This window comes from Neomonachus schauinslandi, chromosome 3 (genome assembly GCF_002201575.2).
Source record: "Neomonachus schauinslandi chromosome 3, ASM220157v2, whole genome shotgun sequence".
NCBI lineage: Eukaryota > Metazoa > Chordata > Mammalia > Carnivora > Phocidae > Neomonachus > Neomonachus schauinslandi.
In genome coordinates this window covers 121,881,215-121,905,175 of record NC_058405.1, presented here as the reverse complement: position 1 = coordinate 121,905,175, position 23,961 = coordinate 121,881,215, and the positions used below count along the sequence as shown (strand labels likewise).

Here is a 23,961-nt window from a genome sequence, read left to right as displayed (position 1 = left end):
CATAATCACCACTGGGAGTAGACCTGGCCAAAGGAGAAGACCTGACAATGAGAAGGAAAGAAAAATCGAGCCAGGCAAGCAACAGCTCATGATAGAAACACCTAGAATTCTAGCCTTGGATGGAACACAGATCCTTGTTGGGGGGGGGGGGGGGGAGGGGTGTGAGGAGAAAGCTAAGATGCACAAGTGGACTTGCTAGGTCTGGGCACGCGGTGGACATTCAACTAACACTACCAACTAATCCCCTACCAACCCTTTCATGAAGGAGCCATCCCACCCAGTACGCTCTCCACATCTGCAAGATGCATTCTGTCTGCCTCCTGTGGGCTCTAGGCCTCTGTCTGAGCCCATCTGTTTGGGAAAGATGCTAAGGGTTGCTTACTCCAACAGCAGTGACTTCTGTACAATAGGAATTATTCTCATTTCTATCAACCTGACAACCCAGGTGTTTTGTTTGTTTTTTTTTTTTCGGGGGGTGGGGGGAAGATGAGCAGGTAGTTGTCGAAAAAAGGATAAAGGTTAGGGGAAAAAAATGCATTCTCCCAAATGTTCTGATAGTTGCTAATCTAGATGATTAAAAGCATGCATCATTTAAATATTGTTTAACTATCCAGCTGCATGCCTGTTTTTCAAATAGGTTACAAACCATGTTAGAGATGAGGAGACCAAGGCAGGAGACCAAGAGATTGCTTTTTATACTATAAGGGAAGGCATGACCTACAACTATGCTGACACTGAGTGTCCTGTCTGATGGCCCTGTAAGGGACTAGAGCTCTTCTACGAGCACACACCCACCTCCCAGACTTCAAGCTTGGGTTTTCCCTCTCAGATGAGATCCTCCCATGTTCCCACCCCTCCTGCTCTTTGCCACTTTCCAGTGCTCCAGGCCCCGTGCCCTCCCTAGTCCCTAGCCACGGGCAGGTCCCAGGGTTCATCCTGGCCCACATCTCCCAGCCACTGGTTAAGCTATCCTCAGTCTCCCAGTCTGCTGAGCTCAGTGGCCATGCCAACTATGTCCACCACAAATACACGTGAAGCTAAGTACCACAGCTGGCCCTTATGGGGAAATGACCACGAACCCTTCAATGTCTGGATCAAAGGCTCTTACTCATCCCAGCTAAGCACACAACTTCTCACCTGAGGAGACAATTCACCATGTAATCACCAGATACCTGCATTCCTCTATATCCCATTTACCTTTTCTTCCCTCCCTCCTGGTCTCCAGATCTCCTGGCCCCTTCTAAGTCTACCTGCACTCATAAGTCCCTTCATTCTCCAAAGCTCCTATATATCAAGCTTTCACTATATACCAGATGCAGAAACTTAACTGAATTATTTCATTAATCTGCACAACCCTGTGAACAACTAAGTATCATAATTCCCAGTTTGTCTACATGAGGAAACAGAGGCCGGTATAGCTTAGGTGATCTGCCCAAAAGATCAAACAGCTGGTAAACAACAGGGTAGAAACCTGAACCACAGTCTGCCCAATGCAAGTGCCTATGCTCTGAATCAGCGAACCATGATTTCTCATTCAATCACACCCACCTCCTAACTAGCACCATGCTGGATACGGAGGATTCCCCGGGGAACAATGTGAGGCGCTTCCCTGGAGGCGCTCTCAGCAAACAGAGGAGACACACTGTAAACAAGATTCGGTGAAACGGCACTGTGAACATCCTCAACGGGAACACAAAGGAGGCAAGGTGCCTGTACTCCCTGCCCCCAGCCGCTTGCATTTCCAACGTCTCCTTCTTCATGGATTACGTTTCCCCACATTAACTTAACACTGTTTCCAACATCTGCATCTCCTGTGTTAAAAACAAAACCCTCCCCCCACCCCACAAACAATCCTCAGCAATCACGACCATCAGTGGCTCTGAGAGACATTAAGACACTGTGTGCCTGCTGATCTGCCTCCACCCTTCTACTTCCCATCCCAGGATGTTGGCTCTCTCGTCTTCCGCCCCTCACTGCCTGATGGAAGGAATCTCTAAGGATGGAGGACCCTCCTCCCACACTAGGAAGCCAACGGCTCCCTCTTCGCCTTCATCTTCCTTTAGCTCTCAGCAGCTCCTACACCCCCGACCTCCTTCCCGGAATCCTGCTCCATGCTCCAGAAGTCAGGAGCTCCCTTTCCTCACCAGGCCCCTCCACCATTTCTCCCATCAGTGATGCCACATCTTCAGCTTCCCCAGGCTTCAGACTCCCCCATTCACTCCACCAATGGAACCTGTCCACTGGTGGCGGTGAGGGGTGTGGGGGTCGGGTCTGCTGACCCCACAAGCTCAAGTTGCATGAAGCAAAACCTGCTCCATACCTCCTGTTTTTCTTACCCTTCCTAAGAGCAGTGCCACTCCTGGTTTCTGAGGCTTACCACCTTGACATCCTCTACAGCACCTCCTTCTCCTTGACTCTGTTCTTAAGGCCAGGCTGTGCCCACCCATCTCATGTCAGCAGGGCCAGCCCTACCCTGCTGCATCCCCAAGCCAGGGCCACCAAGTCCCCGCTGCCTGTTACACAGGTCCGCACGCTCACAGCCTCCACACTCTTGCGTAGGCAATCTGCGTTCTAAACCTGCTCAATTGTGGGTTCTCCACAGATGATGGATTCAAGTCCACTCTCCCTAGCACATGCTTCTGTTAACTCCTCCAATCCCTGACAAAAACTCTAGCCAAACTAGACTTCTTGTTGCCAGAACACAACCTGCTTATTCTGACGTGATGCCTTAGATAGCCCTCCTGTCTGCAATAGCCTCATTCCACCTACTGACATCCTATCCGTTCATTCCTCAAGTCCACATGTAGAAAAGAGAACAGATAGGAGGCTGTTCAAGTTTTAAAACTCCTCGTGCAACCCTAATGAACTGACAGATCTGGGAAATGATCATCAGTGGGTCTAAGACGTTGTGGGCATGCTGATGGAAGCCAACTTACCACCTATTAAGTATCCTTGCAAAAAATATTTTAAGATAAAATCTGATCAAGTCTCTAGATTTAAAAACCAATTTCAGGAAATAGAGGTGATAAACACATTAAATACCATTAGGATGAAATCAGCAAAATTCAGATTACGGGAAACCACTTTATTTTTTTTTTAAGAGAGAGTGTGAGGAGGGGGGTGGGGACAGAGGGAGAGAGAGAATCTTAAGTAAGCTCCATGCCCAGCACAGAGCCCAGCACAGGGCTCAGGGCTCAATCTCATGATCCTGAGATCACGACCTGAGTTGAAATCAAGAGTCGGATGCTTAACCGAATGTAACACCCAGGTGCCCCTTCATCGTTCTTTTCAAGAAATGTAAGGACAAAGCAAAAAGAAATCTACAGATTAAAAGAGACACTATAAAATGCATTTCATAGATCTTATCTGGATCCTGATTCAAACATACTAGAAAAATAGGAAGGAAGTGGAGAAATTTGAGCACAGCTGAATGTGTGATAATACTGATGACTTAGTATTAATATTTTAGGTGTGGCAATAGTGTTGTGGTTAAGTATGAAAATGTCTTTCTGGGCTCCTGGGTGGCTCAGTCTTAAGCGTCTGCCTTCGGCTCAGGTCATGATCCCGGGGTCCTGGGATCGAGCCCCGCATCAGGCTCCCTGCTTGGCGGGAAGCCTGCTTCTCCTTCTCCCACTCCCCCTGCTTGTGTTCCCTCTCTCGCTGTGTCTCTCTGTGTCAAATAAATAAATGAAATCTTTAAAAAAAAATAAAATAAAATTTTAGGATTGAAAAGGATTTTCCAGGGGCGCCTGGGTGGCTCAATCGTTGGGCGCCTGCCTTCGGCTCAGGTCGTGATCCCGGGGTCCTGGGATCGAGCCCCGCATCGGGCTCCCTGCTCGGCGGGGGGTCTGCTTCTCCCTCTCCCTTTGCTTCTCCCCCCTGCTCATGCTCTGTGTCAAATAAATAAAATCTTTTTTTAAAAAATGTCTTTTTGAGGCCCATAATCCATTACTTAGGAGTAAAATGTCATGGTGTCTACAACTTGTATCAGCAAAAAATGACATAATGAAATGTGAATGATGCTTAAGTCTAGGTGATGTGACTGAAGACTCTAAGCAACTTACTCTTTATCTTTTTAATTCTGCTCCTGTAATTCTAACCTAAGGAATAATCAAACCTGGGAGGAAAATTCTATTGCTTTCCTGCAAAGCACCAAGATATTCGAAATAGGTTTCTTTAGTTATAAGTAACCCAGAAACAACTGCCAGGCCCCACAATAAAGGGACAGTAAAGCACATTATCATTCGCCTACTAGGTTTACACAGCCCTGAAAAATGATACTTTACTAACATTTCCAAACCACTCCCTAAGCTGTCCATGTGTAATAAAAAAAAAAAAAAAAAAAAAAAAGGCAGTTTGGGAATTTTAATACAGAAAAGTTGATTTGGAGAATGTTTAAAATGAACAAAAAGAGGCAGAAATAAAAGGTAAAATGTCACTGTCTCTGGGTGCTGGGTTCTTTTTTGCTTCTTCTCCATAATTGGGGCAAAATTACAACTAATTGAGGTGGGAAGAGAAATGCTACCCATCTTTCAAGGTCCAACCCAAAGGTCCTCATGTATGTGAAACATCTTCCAAAAATTGTCTCCCCTAACTGGAAGCTTCTCTTTCCTGAAGTTCACATGCAGTGTGTTTTCCTTACACATGGTCACCTCCTGCCGTACCCGCCCTCCCGTGTGGGCAGCCCTCAAGAGCCAGGCCCTTGTCCCAGAGAATCTATGTATTTGCCACAGTACCCTATAGGTGGTGGATCTGCATAAACTTTTGCTGAAATGTATCCAGTAGGGCCCTTCCACCACCTCTATCTGCTAAATGAAGTTCAAGAACTATAAGGGTCTTGGGTAAATGCTGATGTACACAATCCCAAGAAGTAGCAACTCCTTACACTTTGCACCCTGGGTGTCTCTCCTGCCCTGGTGGAGTCTGGCCCTACCCTGGGTCAGGCCCCATGCCTGCGTACTGGAACACATCAGCAGTCGGGAGCCCCCCGTCACCGTGCGGTCGGCTCTGCCCTCGGCTGCGTACCATCAGTGCCGCCTACCCCCCAAACCAGAGCAATGCTTTACAGTGACTCCAGTCCAACTATGTCTGCCTCTAACCCGGGTAACAAATCTACACGCCCTTCTCCAGTCTGTCAAACTTGTTTCTATGTTTCTACAAACTCGACTACAGCCTATCTTCCTAGAAAATGATCTGACTTGGCTAAATATGTCAAATATAAAATGGCACACATTTCCACCTAGTTATTACAGTCTGGCTAAATAGCCTGGAAGTGACAAGTTTATTGCCTCAAACCAGACTCAACAAATTTTTAGCCCAGGATTACCTAAGAAAACAATGCTACCCACAACATGAAACACCAGCCAGACCCCTATTAGGTCAGTGTTAAGTCAATCCTTGTGGGGAGGGAGGTGGTGTGCGGCTCACTAATGCTTTTTTTACCTCTTCCTTTCTGGACCCCAGCATCAGGTCAAATGCCCCGTGCAGCTCACAGGCGATAGTCCAGCCACTTGTTGGGCCTGTTACAGTCGGAGGCAATTCTGACTCATGAATAGCAGAAGTTCCACAAGACCACAGCAAGGCGGGCCAGGGCCAGGCAGAAGTGGTGGGACAAGAACCCACCCTTACTGAAATGAAAGCATCTGCGCGCCCTCAAATTCCCTGACCTCTCACTCTGACTAGCACAAGGCCACATGAGGGGCAGGCCCTCCCCTGGGCAATGAGGAGAACTGCATCCTGGCCTGGCCCTGCTGCGAATCCTCCGTGGAACTTTCGACTCCCTGGACACAGCTGCCCCAGCACCATGTTGTAAACAGGGCATCCGAGGTTAGAACCTGAATCCTGCCGAGCCCAAATCCCAATCTGTTACACTACACTGAGCCACAAATGCAAAATGAGGCAGCGCATGTGATCTCTGTGCTCCTCCGTGGGCCAGCAGACACATCTGATCCCTGGGACAAGATGCTGCATGCCCAAGAGGTGGCAAGGGGGGGTCCTGCAGGTGCAAGACAGTCCACAGACTGCAGGTGAAGAAAGCGAGCTGAGAGCAGCCCCTGGAGAAGCCCGCTGTCCCCCCGAGCATGCAGCACACTTTCCCACATGTGATTCCCATAAAGGGCCCCAAGGTCTAGAAGAGAATGGGCAGCAAAGAAAGGTCACCAGGTGTGCCTAGCTTCTCTCTCACCAAAGGTACTGAGGAATCCCAGGATTCTAGCAATTAAAGGAAGGAAGCTTTTGTATAGTAGCAGGATCTTCCACTGCCCTCCTGATTTATTCATCCTGTGTTGCCTTTCCATTAGAAGAGGTGAACTGTTAGAGGGGGAAGGGGGAGAAAGGTGAACTGTGTTTGGAATCCCTTCCCCAATCGCACATTCGACTCCCTGCAAAGCGCTGACAGCAAGCGGCCTGCCGTACCTGGGCTCACACAGGAAGGCTGTGTTCTCACCATCTGCTCTCCAAACAAGCCACTCCCTGAAAGACGGGTGGCAGAACATGCGGGTTTTGTCTCGCCTCTTAATGAGGAAGCAGGAGAGCACCTCCATCCTCTGCTGGAAGTCCTCCCATCCCTGATCCCCTTGTATGTGGCCCGCATTAATAGCCTGGAAGATCTGCTCGTCGGTCATGGGGTGGAGGGACGCAAGGGCCACGTTCAAAATCGGGAGCGCTCTCTCGAATGCGGACTGGGTCATGAACTTCATGTTGCACTGCAGCAGATAGAGCTCGGACAGAGACACGGGCACCACCTTGTAGCTGGCACTTTTGATGACCAGGTGTCCCTTCTGAAAGAGGTCCAGGGTGAGTTTGAGGTACAGGTAGGAGCCGAGGCTCCGCAGCACCAGGTGGCTGCTCACTTTCCCGATCAGGGCGGCGTCGGCCTTGCCGTTCAGGGAGATGTTGCTGAGGATGTCCTCGCTGCTATGGACCCTGTGCTGGACGTAGGCGTGCAGGTCACTGTGAATGTCTTTGTTGTCCGGGAAGTCATCTAAGGAAAGCTTGACGAAGGGCAGCGTGCTGACGATTTCCTGCGGGGGAGGGGGAAAAGAAACACCAAAACCCACGGTGTCACTCCACAGAGATTTCTTTTTTATGTGAGCTGCATTCCAAACCAGATTCACTAACTTTTCTTCCAAGGAGGATTTTCATGGATTACAGGGACTCATTGTTTTGTATTAAAACATGTAATAGGATAAGTTGAAGATAAAAAGCTTATGTGAAAGAAATCCTGATGCGAGATCGAATCAGTAATGGCTTTCCCGAAGCCCTCATCCGAAGCCTCAGAGCCGAGCGAGGCACGAGGGCCCTGAGCAGACAGTGAGCTGGCCATACCAGCCAAGGGGAGGGAGATCCTGAAGTGACCTGATACCCATAATCCTTACATTGTGCAGAAGTTATACAACAAAGACAGACACAAACCAGCACTGTGTATCTAAGAACACGGCCAGACACCGAGATAAGAGGCATCCCTCACCATGCATCAGATACTGGGACTGCAGAACTGAGCCAGGAAATCGAAACCGCCCCCACCCCTGCCAGGCTGTGCCCCAGACCCAGCCTGCCCTGACAAAGCTGCCTACCTCAGACTTCAGTAGAGCCTACCATCTTTTTTTCTTTTAACTGCTGTTCTTTCAAAGTAAACTTTTAAGTGGAAGTAGAACATACAAACCATAATTGCATGGGGTCATTAATTTTCACAAAGTCAAACATACCCGTGTCACCAGCAGCTAGAAACAGAACATCGCCAGCTCCCAGAAGCCCCACGTCCCCTCCTATCCCATCCCCATCCTAACAATCAGCACTCTCCTGACACCTCACAGCAGAGACGAGTTTTTAGTCTTTTTCTTTAATCTTCCCACTATCATTTCTGAAGAATTTAATTCCAGGTCCTCACCGAATGTAATAATTGCAGGAGTCAGGCTGAGTATAATCACTCCCATTTTACATGGATGCTAACGGACCTGTCAAGATTTACACGGCTAGTACAGAAAATATAGGACTCTGTTCCTTTGCTCTATCGATTGCCAAATTCTGCTTCCTGTGTGATAAATGACTGCAAAGGGTATGAATCAAATGGCCATAAAAACAACCATCAAGCTTGGCTGAGGCCTAATGCCACTTCTAATGAGAAAAGAAAGAACCCAAGTGCTATTTTTAAATAGACATCATCATAAAAGGGCAAAAATCAAAATCTAAGACTAATGTCTTTACTAAAAAAGGACAGGGGTAGAGGGAAGGAGTCAAAGGTTGTTAAGATATAATCTAGGGTTCAAATGAGGGGAAAGATGGGGAAGAAAATTTAAAAAACAACAAAAAAAAAAACCCCACTTCATCTGGCTGCAAGTGGTAGCTCAGGCTTAAGTTTTATGAAAAAATGGACCTTCTTTAAGCCTTAAAAATTTTTCCTTCCTTTCCTCATTAAAAAAAACAACAACAACAAAAAACAAAAACAAAGTCCCACTGCAACCCCACACAAATTAACTACCAGCAGGAATAACTTTAAACTCTAGTAGACAAACTGAGTTACATCCAGGGCTGACACTTGCATTTTGGAAGTGCAGGGACAGTGCCATGCTAAGAGAAGACTTTCCTGACACCTTGATTCATGTGCCTTGAATGGTAAAAAGGTCCTAGTTTCACCCATTTGGAGCTTTGCGGACTAAATATTTTGAAGTCCTAATACAGTTTTCAATTCAGCAGCTAAATGCTTTATAACAGTTTATGTTGTTAATCACACCATAAAATTTGGGTATGGGGTCTTGAAAAGAGATTTGAGAATTCTTTCTTACCTGAAAATTCGCTCTTACAGTCACAATCAACTTCAGCCAGGCAGGAAATTTAGAAATAATTTTGGTAATAAATGAAGAAAGCGTATCTCCATAGTCAGGCTTATGAAACTCAGCTTCATTTAAGCCATCTATCAAAATAATGTATTCTTCTTCAGGAATTTTCTGCTCTAAAGGACAAAATAATTTTTTAATTATGAAATTATACTTTTCTATAAAATGGCACCACCCAGTGTATTTTAATGCACACTTTAAAGTGTTAGGAAAAACTAAAAAGGTTGCATATCACAGAAGAAACGGTTTTCACAAAAGCATATTTTCTACTAATTTATCATGAAAACCGGAGCACACAGCCAAGAGAAAAACAAATCTTATAGAACAGCTTTCAGAAACATATTGCATTACACACATTAGCAGGATCTCACCCATGTATAGGATACAGTTAGCTCTTCATAAACTCCTGTCACTGGGGTGAGCTATGGCTAAGATAACTAGCATATACAGAGATTAACTCTGGAGAAGCTCTAGGTCCTCCCCCATAGAACTCTCTCAGTGGATTTCAGGGGATAAAAACTGACCCTCAAAGGCAAAGCATCTGGCCCAAGGCACACAGCCAGCCAGTGGTGAGAACCTCTCTTTTATAGACTTCTAGAACAGGGCTCTGTCCCACAAGCCTTCAATCTAGTTTTCCATTTATTAGCACTAACTTTCTGCCCAGGAAAATGAGGCGAAATGATGACAGATCTGTTTCAATCCCCTTTCCTCTAGCAGAGATGCTAAGGCAGGCAGGTAAACTAGCTCAAAAGGTGAGGAGCAAGGAGGAGAAAGGATAAGAAATGCAACAACCCATAAGAGCATTAACTTCTCCTACCTTGCTGAATATTTCAAGGACCCCCCCCCGAAAAAAAAGAAAAAAAAAAAAATCAAATGAACACTTCTAGAAAAGCCTTTAGGTTCAACTCAACTGAACAGATGCCCTGAAAAAATATGCTGGCAAGTCACTCAATCGACCAACTTATTCCCCCTGCTAGATAGGAATGAATATAAAACATGTAGGCAACAGTTTCCAGGGCATAAGTCCTCTAAATAACCTACGGTTACAAATTAGCTACTTTGGAAATATTCAACTGTAGAGTTAATCCTTTATTAGAGATGCTTTTTTTTTTTTTTTTTTTAAGATTTTATTTATTTTTTTGACAGAGAGAGACACGAGAGAGGGAACACAAGCAGGGGGACTGGTAGAGGGAGAAACAGGCTTCCCGCGGAGCAGGTAGCCCGAACGACACCATTCAAGAAGCATGGAAGAACTTTGGGGAGATGGTTCTGGGGAAGAGAACGAGCCATACACAGATTTACCCACATCCTCCCCAGGCACCCACCCTCACTCCCATCCAAGTCATTTGGAGGACCATCCTGGGGGCTCCGGACTCCTAACGAGAAAGAAGGTGCGCGCGGCTACTCAGAGGTACCATTTCTCAGGCTTGTGAGCGGTTCCAGCACTCCCCTCCTGAAGGCGGCCACCGGGTCCTGCACGCAGGACCTGAGGCTCAGCATGCTCTGTAGCTGGGGCTCCTTTATCAGTAGGTCCCTGTAGGCAGCCAGCTGATGGGACCGGCAGAGCAGAGCTGCGATGCTGTGCACGAACTCAGGCACCAGGCACGTGTACGTGTTATCGGCTTGGCAGTAGTGGTAGGCCACGACCTGTGCAAGAAGCACGGCCATCAGCATCACCTTCCCCTCTTCACATGCTCCCTCCACAATCCCACACAGATGCAGTGTTCCCATCGGCCACAGTCACGAAACAGGCCGCTTCTCTTCGCCAACACTGAGTCATTATTTAGCTTAACTGATTCGGTTATTCTTTCATTCACACGCTTTGCCAAGTTCTGGGCAGACTTTTAATTGCAGCCACAAATCCATCTTGATTCACACTAAGATCAGTACAAGTTACTCTGTACGGAAACTAAATGAATAAAACTCATGCATAAAACCTAAAGCCTACCCCGGCTGAAAGCAATTCCGAATAATCCCAATGTACTCAACTTCCAGAAGTGCCTTAATCACCGCATTTCTGCTTTCACAAAGAGCAGCATCTCCTCGGGAAGCTCATCTGCTGCTCCCCCAAACCAGGTAACGCTGGTGGCTAGGGGAGTCATGCTGAAAGTCACAGCTGGAGCTGGAGGGCCAGGCAGCCTGGCTCAAACCCTCAGCCCCCTCCCCACACACAACCCTGACACCATGGAGAAATTCAACAGCAACACGGTTTGAAGGACTCAAATCAGAAATCACCAAATGTCTGCCTGTTCTGTGAAGGGACACACAGGAGGAGACGGGTGCCTGCCCAGGTACCGAGGGGATGAGGAGCGTTGCCTATGTTGGGACGGATGTGAAGTGGCAGCAGGCTGCTTGTGAGAGAGCCCAAGGAAAGTGCCAGATGCAAAAGGGTCTGGGAAGAAAAGTGCTGTAGACGTATGCAAACTCTGATACCTTCCCATGTGTGAATAAGAGGAGGAATGGGAGTATGAGGCAAGAAAGGTGAAAAAGGTAAAAATGTATGTGTGCGAAGTGCTCTGTGTTCTTCAGAAGAGTGTGTGAGCACCTGCTGTTTCCCTGAGCTCCACACATGCCCGGCCTCACTGGGTCCGGGTCACGGATTGAGGGCAGCACCCAGGTTAAATGTGTGGCCAGGGTGACACAGACAATCAAGGGAAGTTCTGGGATTAGAGTCCAGGTCCGCAGACTCTTAAAAACAAGAGGCAAGAGCAGATGTGGCCCATGTGGAACTGTCGTGTGACTCCTGTTTGAGATTGGATTTATCATCAACACTCGGAGGAAGGCTGTTGGCTCTTCAGCTTTCCCCTGGACCGATGAGCCGGAGCACAGAAAACCGCCGGGGAGACGGCCCACACCACGTCCATCCAGCACTGTGTCTGACAAAAGTCGGCCGACTCAACAGCGGGTCATGAGCTCCATCTGGAGCGGCAACAGCTTGTTTTCACTCCATACAGTGAATTTCACAGGCTGTAAGAACAGGCTTTTGCTTCAAGTTGTGTATGTGTGTGTACCAGATCTCCCATCTGACACGCGTCTCTTACTGTGGCTTGAAAAATCACTGTGGCAGGGTGGCTTTGAAGTCTACACGCCATCCCTCATCTCTGATCACCCATTTGACCAGAGGACTGCCCCGAATCAGCGGCCAGTGAGGAGCGGCTCTCACCTTAGAAGTAGAAGCAAAAAGCAAGGATCTGGGGCAAAAAAAGCCTCCTTTTCCGTCCCCTGCACCAAACTCACCCCCAGGGGGTATCCTCCCTAGATGTCCCTCACACTGGCCCCTCATGTTCCCCAGCTCTGCCAACTCACACCGCTGCTGCCCAGGGAGACCCAAGCAGGGCACCAGGAGTGAGTGACATAACTGCTCGAACGCAGAGGGCGTCTCAGGAACTTGTGACGGATGCCGGGCACATGGAAAATTTCAGAAGGATCCTGATGGCTCTGAATCTACAAAGGGAAAGTCGGCCAAGTCTCTTTTATAACGCAAGAAACCTCTGATACAAGGACACAGGGAACACAGGTGTGGTGGCCTGGGTCACGTTCAAGGCTCCCAGTCTCCGTTCTGGCACCAAGTGAAGGCCAGCATGGGTTTTAAGGATGGATTTGTGGAGCCTGCGATACAACCTGCTACTCTGGGGAATTCTTTCAATCCACTGTTGAAGATGAGTAAAGGTCCACTGCCAGTGTCTGGGGAGATTTATTTTCATTAATACCTTTTACTTGGAGTACTCTATTGCTATTTTATCAACAGCTACATTTTTGCATTATATGCAATGGTCTCTGTTTTAAGATCCCTCTTTAAACTCCTTTCTCAGAAGCCAAACTAACAAACATCTCTCTCCCCCACCTCCTCGCTCCGGAAGGCTCCCCCTAGAACAGCAGATTACCTTAGAAGCAAGGTATTTCACTGCATCCTCTCTTGGTCTCTGGTTTTCAGGAGTATCAGATACAGACCCAGGGGGTGTTTTAGCTGTGTTGGTAACACCTGCAGAAGAACTCGGTGAAAGCAATGGGGTGAAAGGAAGATCCTGGGAGGAATCTGAAGCTGCAGAGAAAGAGATCAATTTAATTATTACAACATCAGAATAGGGGTACAGTGAGATACTGAACATACTTCTTGATTAGACCCAGAGAGTATTTTAATAGGTAATGAGTGAACACCATCCCAAATGCAAAGGTCCAAAGGAGAACACAAGTGTCCCTCTCAGCCCTGCCTCCCATCCACCCAGATGCCACCCCCCTCCCCCGCCCTGGGAGAACTGCTGTTTCTGGTTTTTTATTAAATTCCTTCTGCTTTTTTAAAAAGTAATAATAATAATAATCTTTCATGGCTCACTTGTTCCTGTGCACCATGTTAGAGACACTTTCTTTTAATGGGTTTATGATATATAAAAATAAAACATGACTAGTCAAATATTTAGCTACTATATCCCATTTTAAGTTAGTTTTTATACTCCTGGTAAATCCAGCATAGAGGACAAAGGCTGTGGAGAACCGGGTACAAGAGAATTGTACACGGACTCCACCTGGCTGCTTCTGCCAGGAGCCTAACCCCCTTGGTTTTGGGACCCAAACTCCCCAGGGCACCGGATCAGGCTTCACTGTCCATATAAAGAGGGAGACAGGCTCTCCAGCTGAGAGAAGACCAGGGAAGGCTGGCCTCATCCCAGGGGATGGCTCCTGGGCATTAGGAGAGATGGGAGCGTTCAAAAAGCTGGAACAACGTGAGGAGAACTGAGAATGGATGTCCTCCATCTACCTTACATTTGATCATCAACTAGACCAGCATGAAACATGCACATACTTTTAGGTGGTGAACCGGGGCTGCTAGAAGCAATCTGCCTCATGCGGCTTCCATGGCAGCTAAGTGCCACCAACTTAGAAATGATTGCTGTCTTCCCAAAGCCCACGTTTCCAACAACCACGGCGCCTCTATTTTCTGTCAGTTCTGTGTTCCTCAAGTTTTCTTCTATCTGGTGAAAGAGCCAATCCCTTCCCACAAACACAGAGTCTGTCGTTATGCTTGGTACTTCAAACAACAGGGGTTTCAACAAAATGTCCTGGGGCTTGTAGGGAGCAAATCGTGCTTCGGGGGAAAAAAAAAGATAATTATTTTAGAAGAATGTCATAATTTTATACACTTAAAAACTCAATTTAGCACTGCTTGCATGTTATACTCAGTATTAGCCTTTAGTTTTATGCCACCAGCGATCTGTGTTTCCAATCTGGTTCTATTAATACTTCTGTAATATCTCATTTATAATCTCCCCATTGGTTTTACAAAGGGTCCTATTAAAATGACCAGCTAGTTCTGTCATCACGACTCAGGACAGACATGCAGAGGATTAGAGAAAGTAATACAGGGGGCCCCAAACCAGGTCTCATCGGTTTGTCTGAAACAGTATCTAAACCAGGTTTCTTCCACTACCATAGGAGTAAAAGGGAAAGGCGATTTCCTAGAGACAGAGCCCCAGCTCTCATCTGGGTGTGGTGACGCGTGGCCCCTTCGGTGAGGCTGTGGACCACCCGACTGTGCATTACAGGAGGTGGCCAACGGCCCACGGACCTGAAACGAAGCTGATTCTTTGTTGGTGACAAGTGTTATCCAGTGAGTGTTCAATTACCTCTCACTTCAAAATAATATATTGCAGAATTATTTTTCAACTCCAGAAATGAGTTGATCACAGATTTTAAGGAAGAAGCCCCAAACCGTTAAGGATGGCCTCCTAGCACACGTAATAGATAAACTTTGAGCATACAGGCACACGTCATGTTTTTAAATGAGCTGGCTTAAACGCTGGTTATCACAGATCCTCAATGTTGAGTGAATGCATTCATGATATCCACCATCCCAGCAGATGCAAAGATCAGTACCTTTAACTTCCTGTGCCCTACCTCCGGCTGTATTGTGCCACGGCAATCTAATTGACGTTCGAAGAGGGGCATTTCTCTGCCCGTCTAAATAACTCAGATCTTCCAATTTGGTTGAGCTTGTTGCTGTAATATTAAACTCAAGTTTAGTCTTTTCAAAGTTGATTTTAATAACGTACCCTAACTACTATAAATCATAAAGCACTAAGCAATTTCGTTCAGGCTTTCAACTAAATGGACTTCAAGGTAATTCTGGTTTTCTTTGCCAACCCCAGCTTATTTTTTCCTGCAGTGAGGTTAACCTAAAAAACGGTGAACACCACGTGTTCCTCATTCTTAACGATGTGGTGGTATGGTTGTCGGAACTCTCCATTATTCCTGGAAAGAGACAGACTTCACCAAAAATGTTTACGAAGAAAGTTGACCAGCAAGTGTCACTCAACAAGGCTGCAGTACACACTGCAAACACACAGCACAGTTCTAGAGTCGTCTTTGCAGCTCCGGAGAGCCTTCCATGGTTGCTGGAATTCCAACCTTGTTAATTAAGTGAGCAGATTCTGCAGTACAATCCCACAGTGCTCAAACACTAAAAGTCAGCTCCTGACTGGAAAGTAGCCATGCGGATTTCATCGGAAATAAACATATTCCTAAGCTTTGAATTTTTATGTATATATTATATACTATATTATATGTATGCGTTTTTTTTTAAATTCTAAAAAGAAGGAATATTTACCTCTGATCAAATCAGTAAGACTCACAGTACATAGGGAACAGTTAAAATGCATTAAGGTCTATTCACGCATACATACCAGCTGGATTATAAAAACAACCAATACAAAATAATGTTGCTAAGTCTTAGCGAATCTTAACAGTAAATACATGGTACGTGTTTTTGCCCAAAAAGAACCTCCCCTTATTTGCATATACATCCTAGGCCACAGTGAGAGAATTCTCAATAAAATTAACCTAATTTGTTTGTGAGTTAAGTGGCCCAACATAAGGTACTGCTAATCCAAGACATACAATTCTCTTCCAGGATAATAAAATATAGGCATCATTTGAGGGTAAATGAGTGGGGAGCAGGAGTTGAATTCCAAGGTCTAAGGCTTCTAAGGACTGGTGAAATCATTAGTGGGACCAAGTTTCGAGGGAGAGAAGTCAAGTTGGGCCATCTGTCTGCTGAAAACCTTCTGGCTCACAGCATCCAGCCACTGACCGGCACCATCTGCTCAGTCTGGGTCCTCCCTATTTCCCCTCCTGAGGCTTTCATCCTTTTCTCCCTCACTGTTAGCAAACCCCCCCCCCCCCCCCCCCGACTCCTTCATTCAACAAGCACCTGGGTGGCTCCAGGGCTTGGCTCTGTGGTGGCACGTCCCCTCTTGCCACATTCCCCAAAGGGCAATCCACCACACACCCAGTCCCAGGAGAGACATCTGACACCATGACTTCACAACAGCATACACTTGATGCTCCTCTATCCTTTTGGTGAGTATCCACAGTTTATTTACACACCCTGTGCATACTTATGTCAATACCCCACACAAATCTCTCCCATTAGAAAGATTCAGCTAATTCCTTATGTAGGACTTCCAAATGGACCTAATTTCTGGGAATCCAATGGCAGCCTCTAGCTTCTCTCTCTGGGTCCTTCCCAACTAGGGTGTGTGAAACTTCCCAGAGGACCACCAGGACCAGACCCCGCACCCTGGCTCCCTACAATAACACCGCCTGGAACATGTATTTCTAGGCTCCTTCCTGGGACCTGGGATCTGGGACTCTGAGCCAGGCCTCTGCAAGTGCCCCTCTCCTCAACACATCTCACCGTGAGCACACCCACATGCTGGAGGCTGAGGGGGAAGGAGCACCCAGAGCTGTAACCCGTAAGCCGAGTTCAGCTCAGAGCTGAACAGCCACAAACATCTGACCTGCTGCTTCAGCCCTAGGGAACCCAAAGACACTTGGAGCCTCCAAAGGGTTTCCTATTTCCCTTCTCCTGACCCCTCAGAACACGACATTCAGTTTATAATTCTGTGACAACTGAAAGGATTAAGAACATGAGACTATACAAAGGGCATTCCAAAGAGAGGACTGCAAAAAAGCCCTAGCTTGACACAGATGCAGGAGATGGTGAGGCGGCAGACACCTCTGTTTTCAGATTTCCAGTCACTACAGCTCTGGCTCCCAAGTGTGCAACAAAGCGCCCTCCCCCACCCCGCAGCTCTGAGTCTGTGTCAAACATGATTAAGGTGCGGTGAAATGGTGAAATGGAGTGGCTCAGTGGGGCTGCAAGCCAGGAGCTGCCGGCTGCCTCTGCTTTCTAAGCTGTTGTCAAGGCCACTGAGGGAGACAAGTCGGGACAGCGAAGCTTCAGCTGCCTGCTCGGCGCCCTGGTGCTCCTCACCTGGCAGAGCAGGCTGTTGGACCACATTCGGCCTTCTCACACAGGCTCACAGTAGATTCTCAGACATCACTCGCACAACAGGACTCACTTCCGGTATTTAACAATAAATGTTTTCGAAATCCTCAGCAGGACTCAGGGCCGAGAAAAATCAGAGGTAAAGCAATAATTTTACGCTGCAATAAGCCTACCGCTAGTATCCCTACAATTAAATTACTCATTGCACGTGCACGCGCGCACACGCGTGTGCACACACACACACACAGTACATCTAACATCTGAGTGAGAAAGACATTTTCAGATGCTACAGGAGAGGAGAGTTTTTTGGGGGTGGGGTGGGGTGGAGGGAGAAGCAGAAGGAAACTTCCCTGAACTGAACAAAAAGAAACACCTGTTGAAACACCATGGACTAACATATTAAAGGTAAATACCATAAAGTCTAGGCAATTACCAGTTAGAATTTCAAGGAAATTGGCTGGTAATTCTGTTTGTTGGTTTCTTGGAAAACTCAACACTGTGTCTGTGGTCCACTTAGAAAGCATTTCAAAAGAAAAAAGAAGTTAGCCAAAACCAGTAGAACCTAATCACCTAACTTCTAGATTATCTGAGATATCATTTTAAAGGCTTCTGGTTCTGTTTCCTAACAAAGGAATGAGGTGTCCATGCCACACATTTGATGTGATATAAAGGAGTAACCTGACTGCAGCATTTGAAACCAATTCCACTCCAACAAATACCTTTACAAAGAAAATCTCTGTACAGTGAATCTCCAAACCTAGCCAACTTATTTTTATAGTCTTTGACATAAGAATTTTACTGTACTAGACACAGCAGTGAAGAGAGAACCGCAGTTCTTTGTAACAGGCTCATTGATAATAAAGGCGGCCACCTCAGGAACTTGCTTCCATACCCTCACCCAGCCCAGGGGAGGCCAGATCCCCTGGGGCAGCTGCGAACAGAGACCTGGCATCCCCTTTCCTTCACCTGCCAGTCCTTACTCTGCCAAATTTAATCGTTTGATGTTTCCCAAATGGCAATTTATTTGTGTTTATGTGGATCTTCACATGCAAATACTTCCGAGGTACTGCAATAAACGGTCCCGGACATATTATTTTCATCCTTCTAACACTGAGGGCTGCCTACTGCCCTGTCTGCAGCAGCTGGCCTTCTAATCACTAGACAAAGTGCTACACATAGTCTATACAACCTGAATCTCTTATTCTTCTCAATGATACATGGAAAAATCTTGCCATGACTTCTGAACTGAGGTTCAGCTTTAGGGGTAAGGAAGGTGGAGAGTGAAGACTCTCCCAGACTCCTAGCTTGTTAACAGATACCATGAGGTAAGGAACTTGCTTATTTTCAAAATAAGCTTTTAGTTGATAAAACTTGCAACACAGAAGAAATGAGCCCACCCATTCGGCCAGGCAGCCACTGCTCAAACCCAGAGGTAAAACCCTCCCATTCCACAGGAGGTCTAGCTCGAGTGCACACATAGACACTAATGAATGAGCACAGCAGAAATCCGAGAGCCCTGCTCTATAATCACTGCATTCTCCTGGAAAAGCTCAGCTCCTACCCACGGTCACTCCACATAGCAGGAGACCACATGAAAGAACATCAGGCAGAAAACATAACCCAAAATGGGGGGCTTTCAACACTATTAATGTATTAATGTGTTTACTAATTTTAAAATAGCTTGATTAAATTGAATACAAGTTTGCTATTTTGTCGAGGTCAATAAAACTATCAAGTTCTGGGATCGTACAAACGAACTGTTCATCCTAACTAGGTAGACGTGGTATAAAACGCCTCGGGTGCAACCTACTATGCCGTCGGGAGTGGGGGAGTTGTGGGGGGGCATAAAAGCTTCTGGAAGAACCATCACTCAATATGCATAACGCTCCCCAGAACTTTTCTCTGGCAGACACGCCAAATCCCTCTTCTGGAACAAGGCCATTTACTTCCTTTGAAAGTGAATTAGAGCTGCCTCTCAGAACTTTTCCATTAGAGCCATTTATGTATCGGCTGCTTCGGAGTTCCACTGGAAAAAAAAAAAAAAAAAATGCCTCACAACAACCAGACTGGCCTGCCACATCCCCAAGGAGCAGTATAAAAAAAATTCTTTGATGTAGGGAGAGAGAACCTGGGTCTTTGTGTTAGTAGAGGAGAAGTTTTAAGTACTACGTTGGTGACAAAGAAGGACTGAAACAAGGTCGTCTTCTAAATTCAACCCAAGAGCACGGAGTTTAGAAACTTGGGACTGTAAAAGCAGGCAGGACAGCTCAGAACCAGAGTTCTTTTCTTCGCTTACCCCACTGCTCTCCTCGCTTGACAACCACCCACTATCAACTAGCAACAGTCACCCTTTCTGTGTCCTCATCTTGCTCCAGCTGCCCCATCCTGCTGAGGAGCATCTGTCTTGCCTGCCTGCATTCCCTTGATTGAGAAGCCTCACTTCCACTGCGTATGTTTTAAGCTGTGAGCTCTCTTGTAACTGAAAGATACAGAAAGTGGACCTCCCATCTCTATGATGGGCCTCAATTATAAAAAGTAAGTTTGAAAGTTGGATCAGAAATTCTTGGAGTGGTATTAACAAACTCATTCTAAACAAGGATTCCTATTTACCAAGACGTAATAAAAAGTTATGAATTTACTCAGGCTTAAAATATCAAAAACAAGAACAAAGTTTTTGGCACTTTCTTCCTTTGTACACAAAAGAGCCGTAGAGTCTAAATATTAGTTTTCCAGAATTCCAGAGTGGAAGGATCACTTAAAGACCAGTAAGGACAGCCATATCATGTTTACAGATGGGTAAACTGAGGCCTAGACGAGGTAAGTGCCCGGTCCACAATCACAAAGCTGGCTTGTGTCTGGATCAGATTCCCAAGGGGAGAGAGTGAACATGGGGTACCTCAGAGCCAGTGAGATAACCCTTCTGGAGAGAGGCATGGCCTTACCTGCAACTGAGTTGGGCCGTGGCATTACTAGCGAGTTGGAGCTCTGAGAATAAGGGACCGGACCATCTCCAACTGAGGCTTCAGTTTTGGGCAGTATGCTCTCCGCTGACCCAGGGGGCTCCTCTTCTGCCACTGGGGAGCAATTATCTGCCCTGCGATCATGAAGGACTCCTTTCTGTACCCCTAACCTTAGGCTTCCGTCCTTATTCCATTCCAAACTGGAGCCACTCCGGTCATCATTTTCGGATGAACTTGTAATTGTGGCTGAAATGAGAGACCAAAATACTTTGAAGGAGGCCAGGCATAGCTGGGGCTGTTGAGAGTTAACACAAGCACACTGCCCTCCCCGTTATCAATGGAAACTTTTCCGGTCCATGCAGATTTTTATCAAAGTATGTTTCATACAGTGTATTTTGGTAAATTAGAAGAATGTTGCTTATCAAGGAAAATAAACTAAGCCATTCTACAGGGGAGGGTTAAAAAGCTGGTAAGATAATGAAAAAGCTGTCTAAAAGTATCTGAGAGTTAACAGTAAATCCATGTAATTTAGAGATGATGTATCTTCTCTTTTTAACAAAGATAAATTGCTCACAAAAGAATTCGTATCTCATTAAATTCCTTTGAGCCTATAAATATCTTTTCCCAAATTAATATTTGTATAAGGGGGGAGGGGGAAGAGGCACTACAGTCGTTAATGCAGAAAAGATGGAGGAGAAAATCTATGAAAACAAAAATACAATTATAAAGTCAAGCAGAGAATTTGATCCTTAGAATTAAACTTTATAAGAGCTGTTCAAGATGAACTGGACGGAGTGACTTTATTCCTTTAGCAGCATGGAGTAGAAGACCTCCCAGCACGGGAAAACAAGCATGGGAAGGGATGCTGGACTGCAGAATTATAATTTAACCTCTAAGAAAGAAAACCAGCATGGAAAACCATCTTGGCAAAAGAGGAGGAATATGATGCAAGAAAACAGCAATATTCACCCTACGTGGCTTCTACAAACAGCCACTTCCAATTTAAACACCCGAGCCCCTTGCAAGCCTAGGTTACCATGGACCCAATACTGGCTTGTGTCCTTGAGAACAAGGCCATGTCCTCTGATCCCTTTTTGCTCCCTGTTGGGATCCCCACAGCCCAGGCCCTTAACAGAGAGAGCCAATGGGATGCAGCAGATCAGAGTGCATGGAGAACTCAGCCACCTGGATTAAGCTACTTCATCAACATAACCTGATGTTATACATACACCTAGCAGCAGGCTGGTGAATTAGCTCCAACAGCCTGTTATCCAGGATCAAAGGGTCTGCGTTTTGTTTTATTTTTACGATGCTCTTTAAAGGTTTAAATATGAAGACAAAACAATTTCCTCGCCTGTGACCGCAGGATATTCTGTCACAATTCTAAAATGGTCTTTACCACTGCTGCTCCAGTCTGGACTCATTATCCACTGCTTGTCTCCCTATTCAAAAATCCTTCCTGTGTGCTGAAGCCTCAGACCACCTACCTCCATCCGGTAACTCCCTCTTCTGAGCAGCACAGCACCTGGCACATCCTAAGTGCTCAATAAATGTTTGCTTATTCAATGAATAAGCAAATGAACACACTTCTCTTCCAACTGTGGTCAGAGACATTACACTTAATCCCATTGTTTTTGATTCAGGATTTGCCATTCTGTCTTCCACCACAATCTAAGGGGATTTGGGATGGGCCCATCACTGGGTGTCTGCCATTACTCCCGGCATTTCCAAGCATTCTGTCAACAGTATTAAAACTAATTTCTCCATCTATTTGGAATCAATCGCAGTCATGTGTTTTTTGTTTGTTTGTTTTTAAAGATTTTATTTATTTATTTGAAGAGAGAGACACAGCGAGAGAGGGAACACAAGCAGGGGGAGTGGGAGAGGGAGAAGGCGGCTTCCCGCCGAGCAGGGAGCCCGATGCGGGGCTCGATCCCAGGACCCTGGGATCAGGACCTGAGCTGAAGGCAGACGCTTAACGACTGAGCCACCCAGGCGCCCCGCAGTCATGTGTTTTTTTAAGTGGACCACTCACATGAGCCTAAGTATGGCACGTAGGAGTCTTTCCACCCCGAAAATGCCGGTGGTGGTGGTAACAGTGCCAGTAACATTTACTTAAGGTTATTACACGTCAGGGACTGTGCTAATGCTCCATAGGAATAGTCTAATTCATTAATGAGATCATCGCTTATTAATAATGATTAATGGTAAACCTGTCAATAAGTTGTGATTGTGAATTGTTACAAGCCTTCTTTTGTAAGTCCAGTGTTGGGGACTCAGACATACTTAGGTTCCCAGGCTACCACAACATCTGAGTTACAGGAAATGCGTCAGAGTGATTTGTTTGGTTTTATTCTGTGGCGGTTTTATTTGGGGGCACATACTCTTAAGGGAAAAAATACACAGAAAATCAAAGTGATGTCTGTCTGCATTTGCATTCCCTCAGTGCCATACACTGCAGAGTGACACCCCCAAGACCCTGAGTCCTGGGTCAGGCCGCAGGCAGTGGGAACAGGAACGGCCTGGTCAGGGGTCCCAGACCGCAGGGACAGGCTGAAGGTCCTGCTCTCACCATACAGCCACACGTGCCCAGGTCCTGAGGAGGAAAGCGGGGTGGGGGGGGAGGGGGGAAGGGAAGTCCGAGACGGGGTTGCCTTTTCAAAAGGAGGAGACGTTTATGTGTTCCTAAACACGAGACTCTCGCAAGTGCCCTCGTGACGTTCAGCGAAGACACACGGTGCACTGTGCAGGTAGGTGGAGCAGCTCTGAAGCCATAGGCCCTCCCACTGGGGCTGCCCCACTTCACAAGGTTCTCTCCCTGCCATCCGGTGCCAGAGGCAGCCCACACGGCTGGAAGCCCCACAGCATACTTTCGTCTTCGTTCAGGCACAATTAAGCCCTGATGCAGATTCAAGGGGGCAGGTGAAGGCCCAACACGTTTCCCCATACGACCCAAGAAACACACTGAATAAGGCAGCTCCACAGTCGCCAAGGAAGAGAAGCTGGTTTCTAAAACAAGGACAGACTACTCAAAAATACCGATTTTTCTTCCAGGCTACCAAATTCAAACTCCTAACCAAGTTAACCAGTCACCTTCAAGTTAACAGACACATACACAACTACGGCAACATCTTCACAATGACGACTTAAAAAAAAAAAAAAAACCTCCAAAATCTATGTAACATTTGACATTTTCTGGAGACTCGGATACTCTTTCAAGTTCCCTAACAACTCAAACATTCTAGCATTTTCTTCCATCAACCAGTACAGATGCCAGCTTTTGTCAATGAAGACTTGCCACCATCATTCAGACGGGGGCTCTACCCCTCTTCTAACACACAGTATTCTGTTAAATGAGCGATTTATCAGGCCTCAAGTTTTATCGAGCCATGAGGTTAGGCTTCGCTTCTCACAATTTAGTATTACTTTAGGTTTGTTTGGTCCTGCTCACTGATTCACACGTGCTACTTCTAACTTTCCGTATCATTTGAAAACTCCTTTTAACCAGGGACAGCACACATTCTCTTCCTCTGTAGTAAATGGCACATTTAACTAGACCTACTGGTGCATAGGGTTACACTACTTCCAAAGCATGTCCAACACATAGTAGGACATACATGATCACCACAACCCTGGAGAAGAGGTAGGCAGGCTGAGAACCATCAACCCACTTTATAGATACGGAACAGACTTGGGAGAAACTAATCTCTCTTGCCCTGTATCTTGCTTTCCCTCCCTCCCTCCCTCTCTATCTCTCTCTCTCACACACACACCCACACACACACACACACACACAGTTAGTGGTAGGTCTAATACCAGCCCTTTTGCCTGCCCACGCACTATATTAAAACTCCCTTTGCCTTGCATAGCTCTCAACAAGCCA

The 23,961-nt window shown here is 46.3% G+C and overlaps 1 protein-coding gene across 1 annotated transcript in view; it reads right to left on the bottom strand.

Moving 5' to 3' along the window:
* TANC1 (tetratricopeptide repeat, ankyrin repeat and coiled-coil containing 1) overlaps positions 1-23,961 on the bottom strand; it is a 153,271-nt gene that overhangs the window by 40,240 nt on the left and 89,070 nt on the right. The window contains exons 6-12 of the mRNA XM_021703271.2: positions 20,061-20,324; positions 14,706-14,828; positions 13,636-13,917; positions 12,719-12,876; positions 10,250-10,481; positions 8,784-8,950; positions 6,415-7,022 (exon numbers count right to left, since the gene is read on the bottom strand). Of these exons, the coding sequence (XP_021558946.2) occupies positions 6,415-7,022; positions 8,784-8,950; positions 10,250-10,481; positions 12,719-12,876; positions 13,636-13,917; positions 14,706-14,828; positions 20,061-20,324 (1,834 nt within the window). The remainder of the gene's footprint in view (positions 1-6,414; positions 7,023-8,783; positions 8,951-10,249; positions 10,482-12,718; positions 12,877-13,635; positions 13,918-14,705; positions 14,829-20,060; positions 20,325-23,961) is intronic.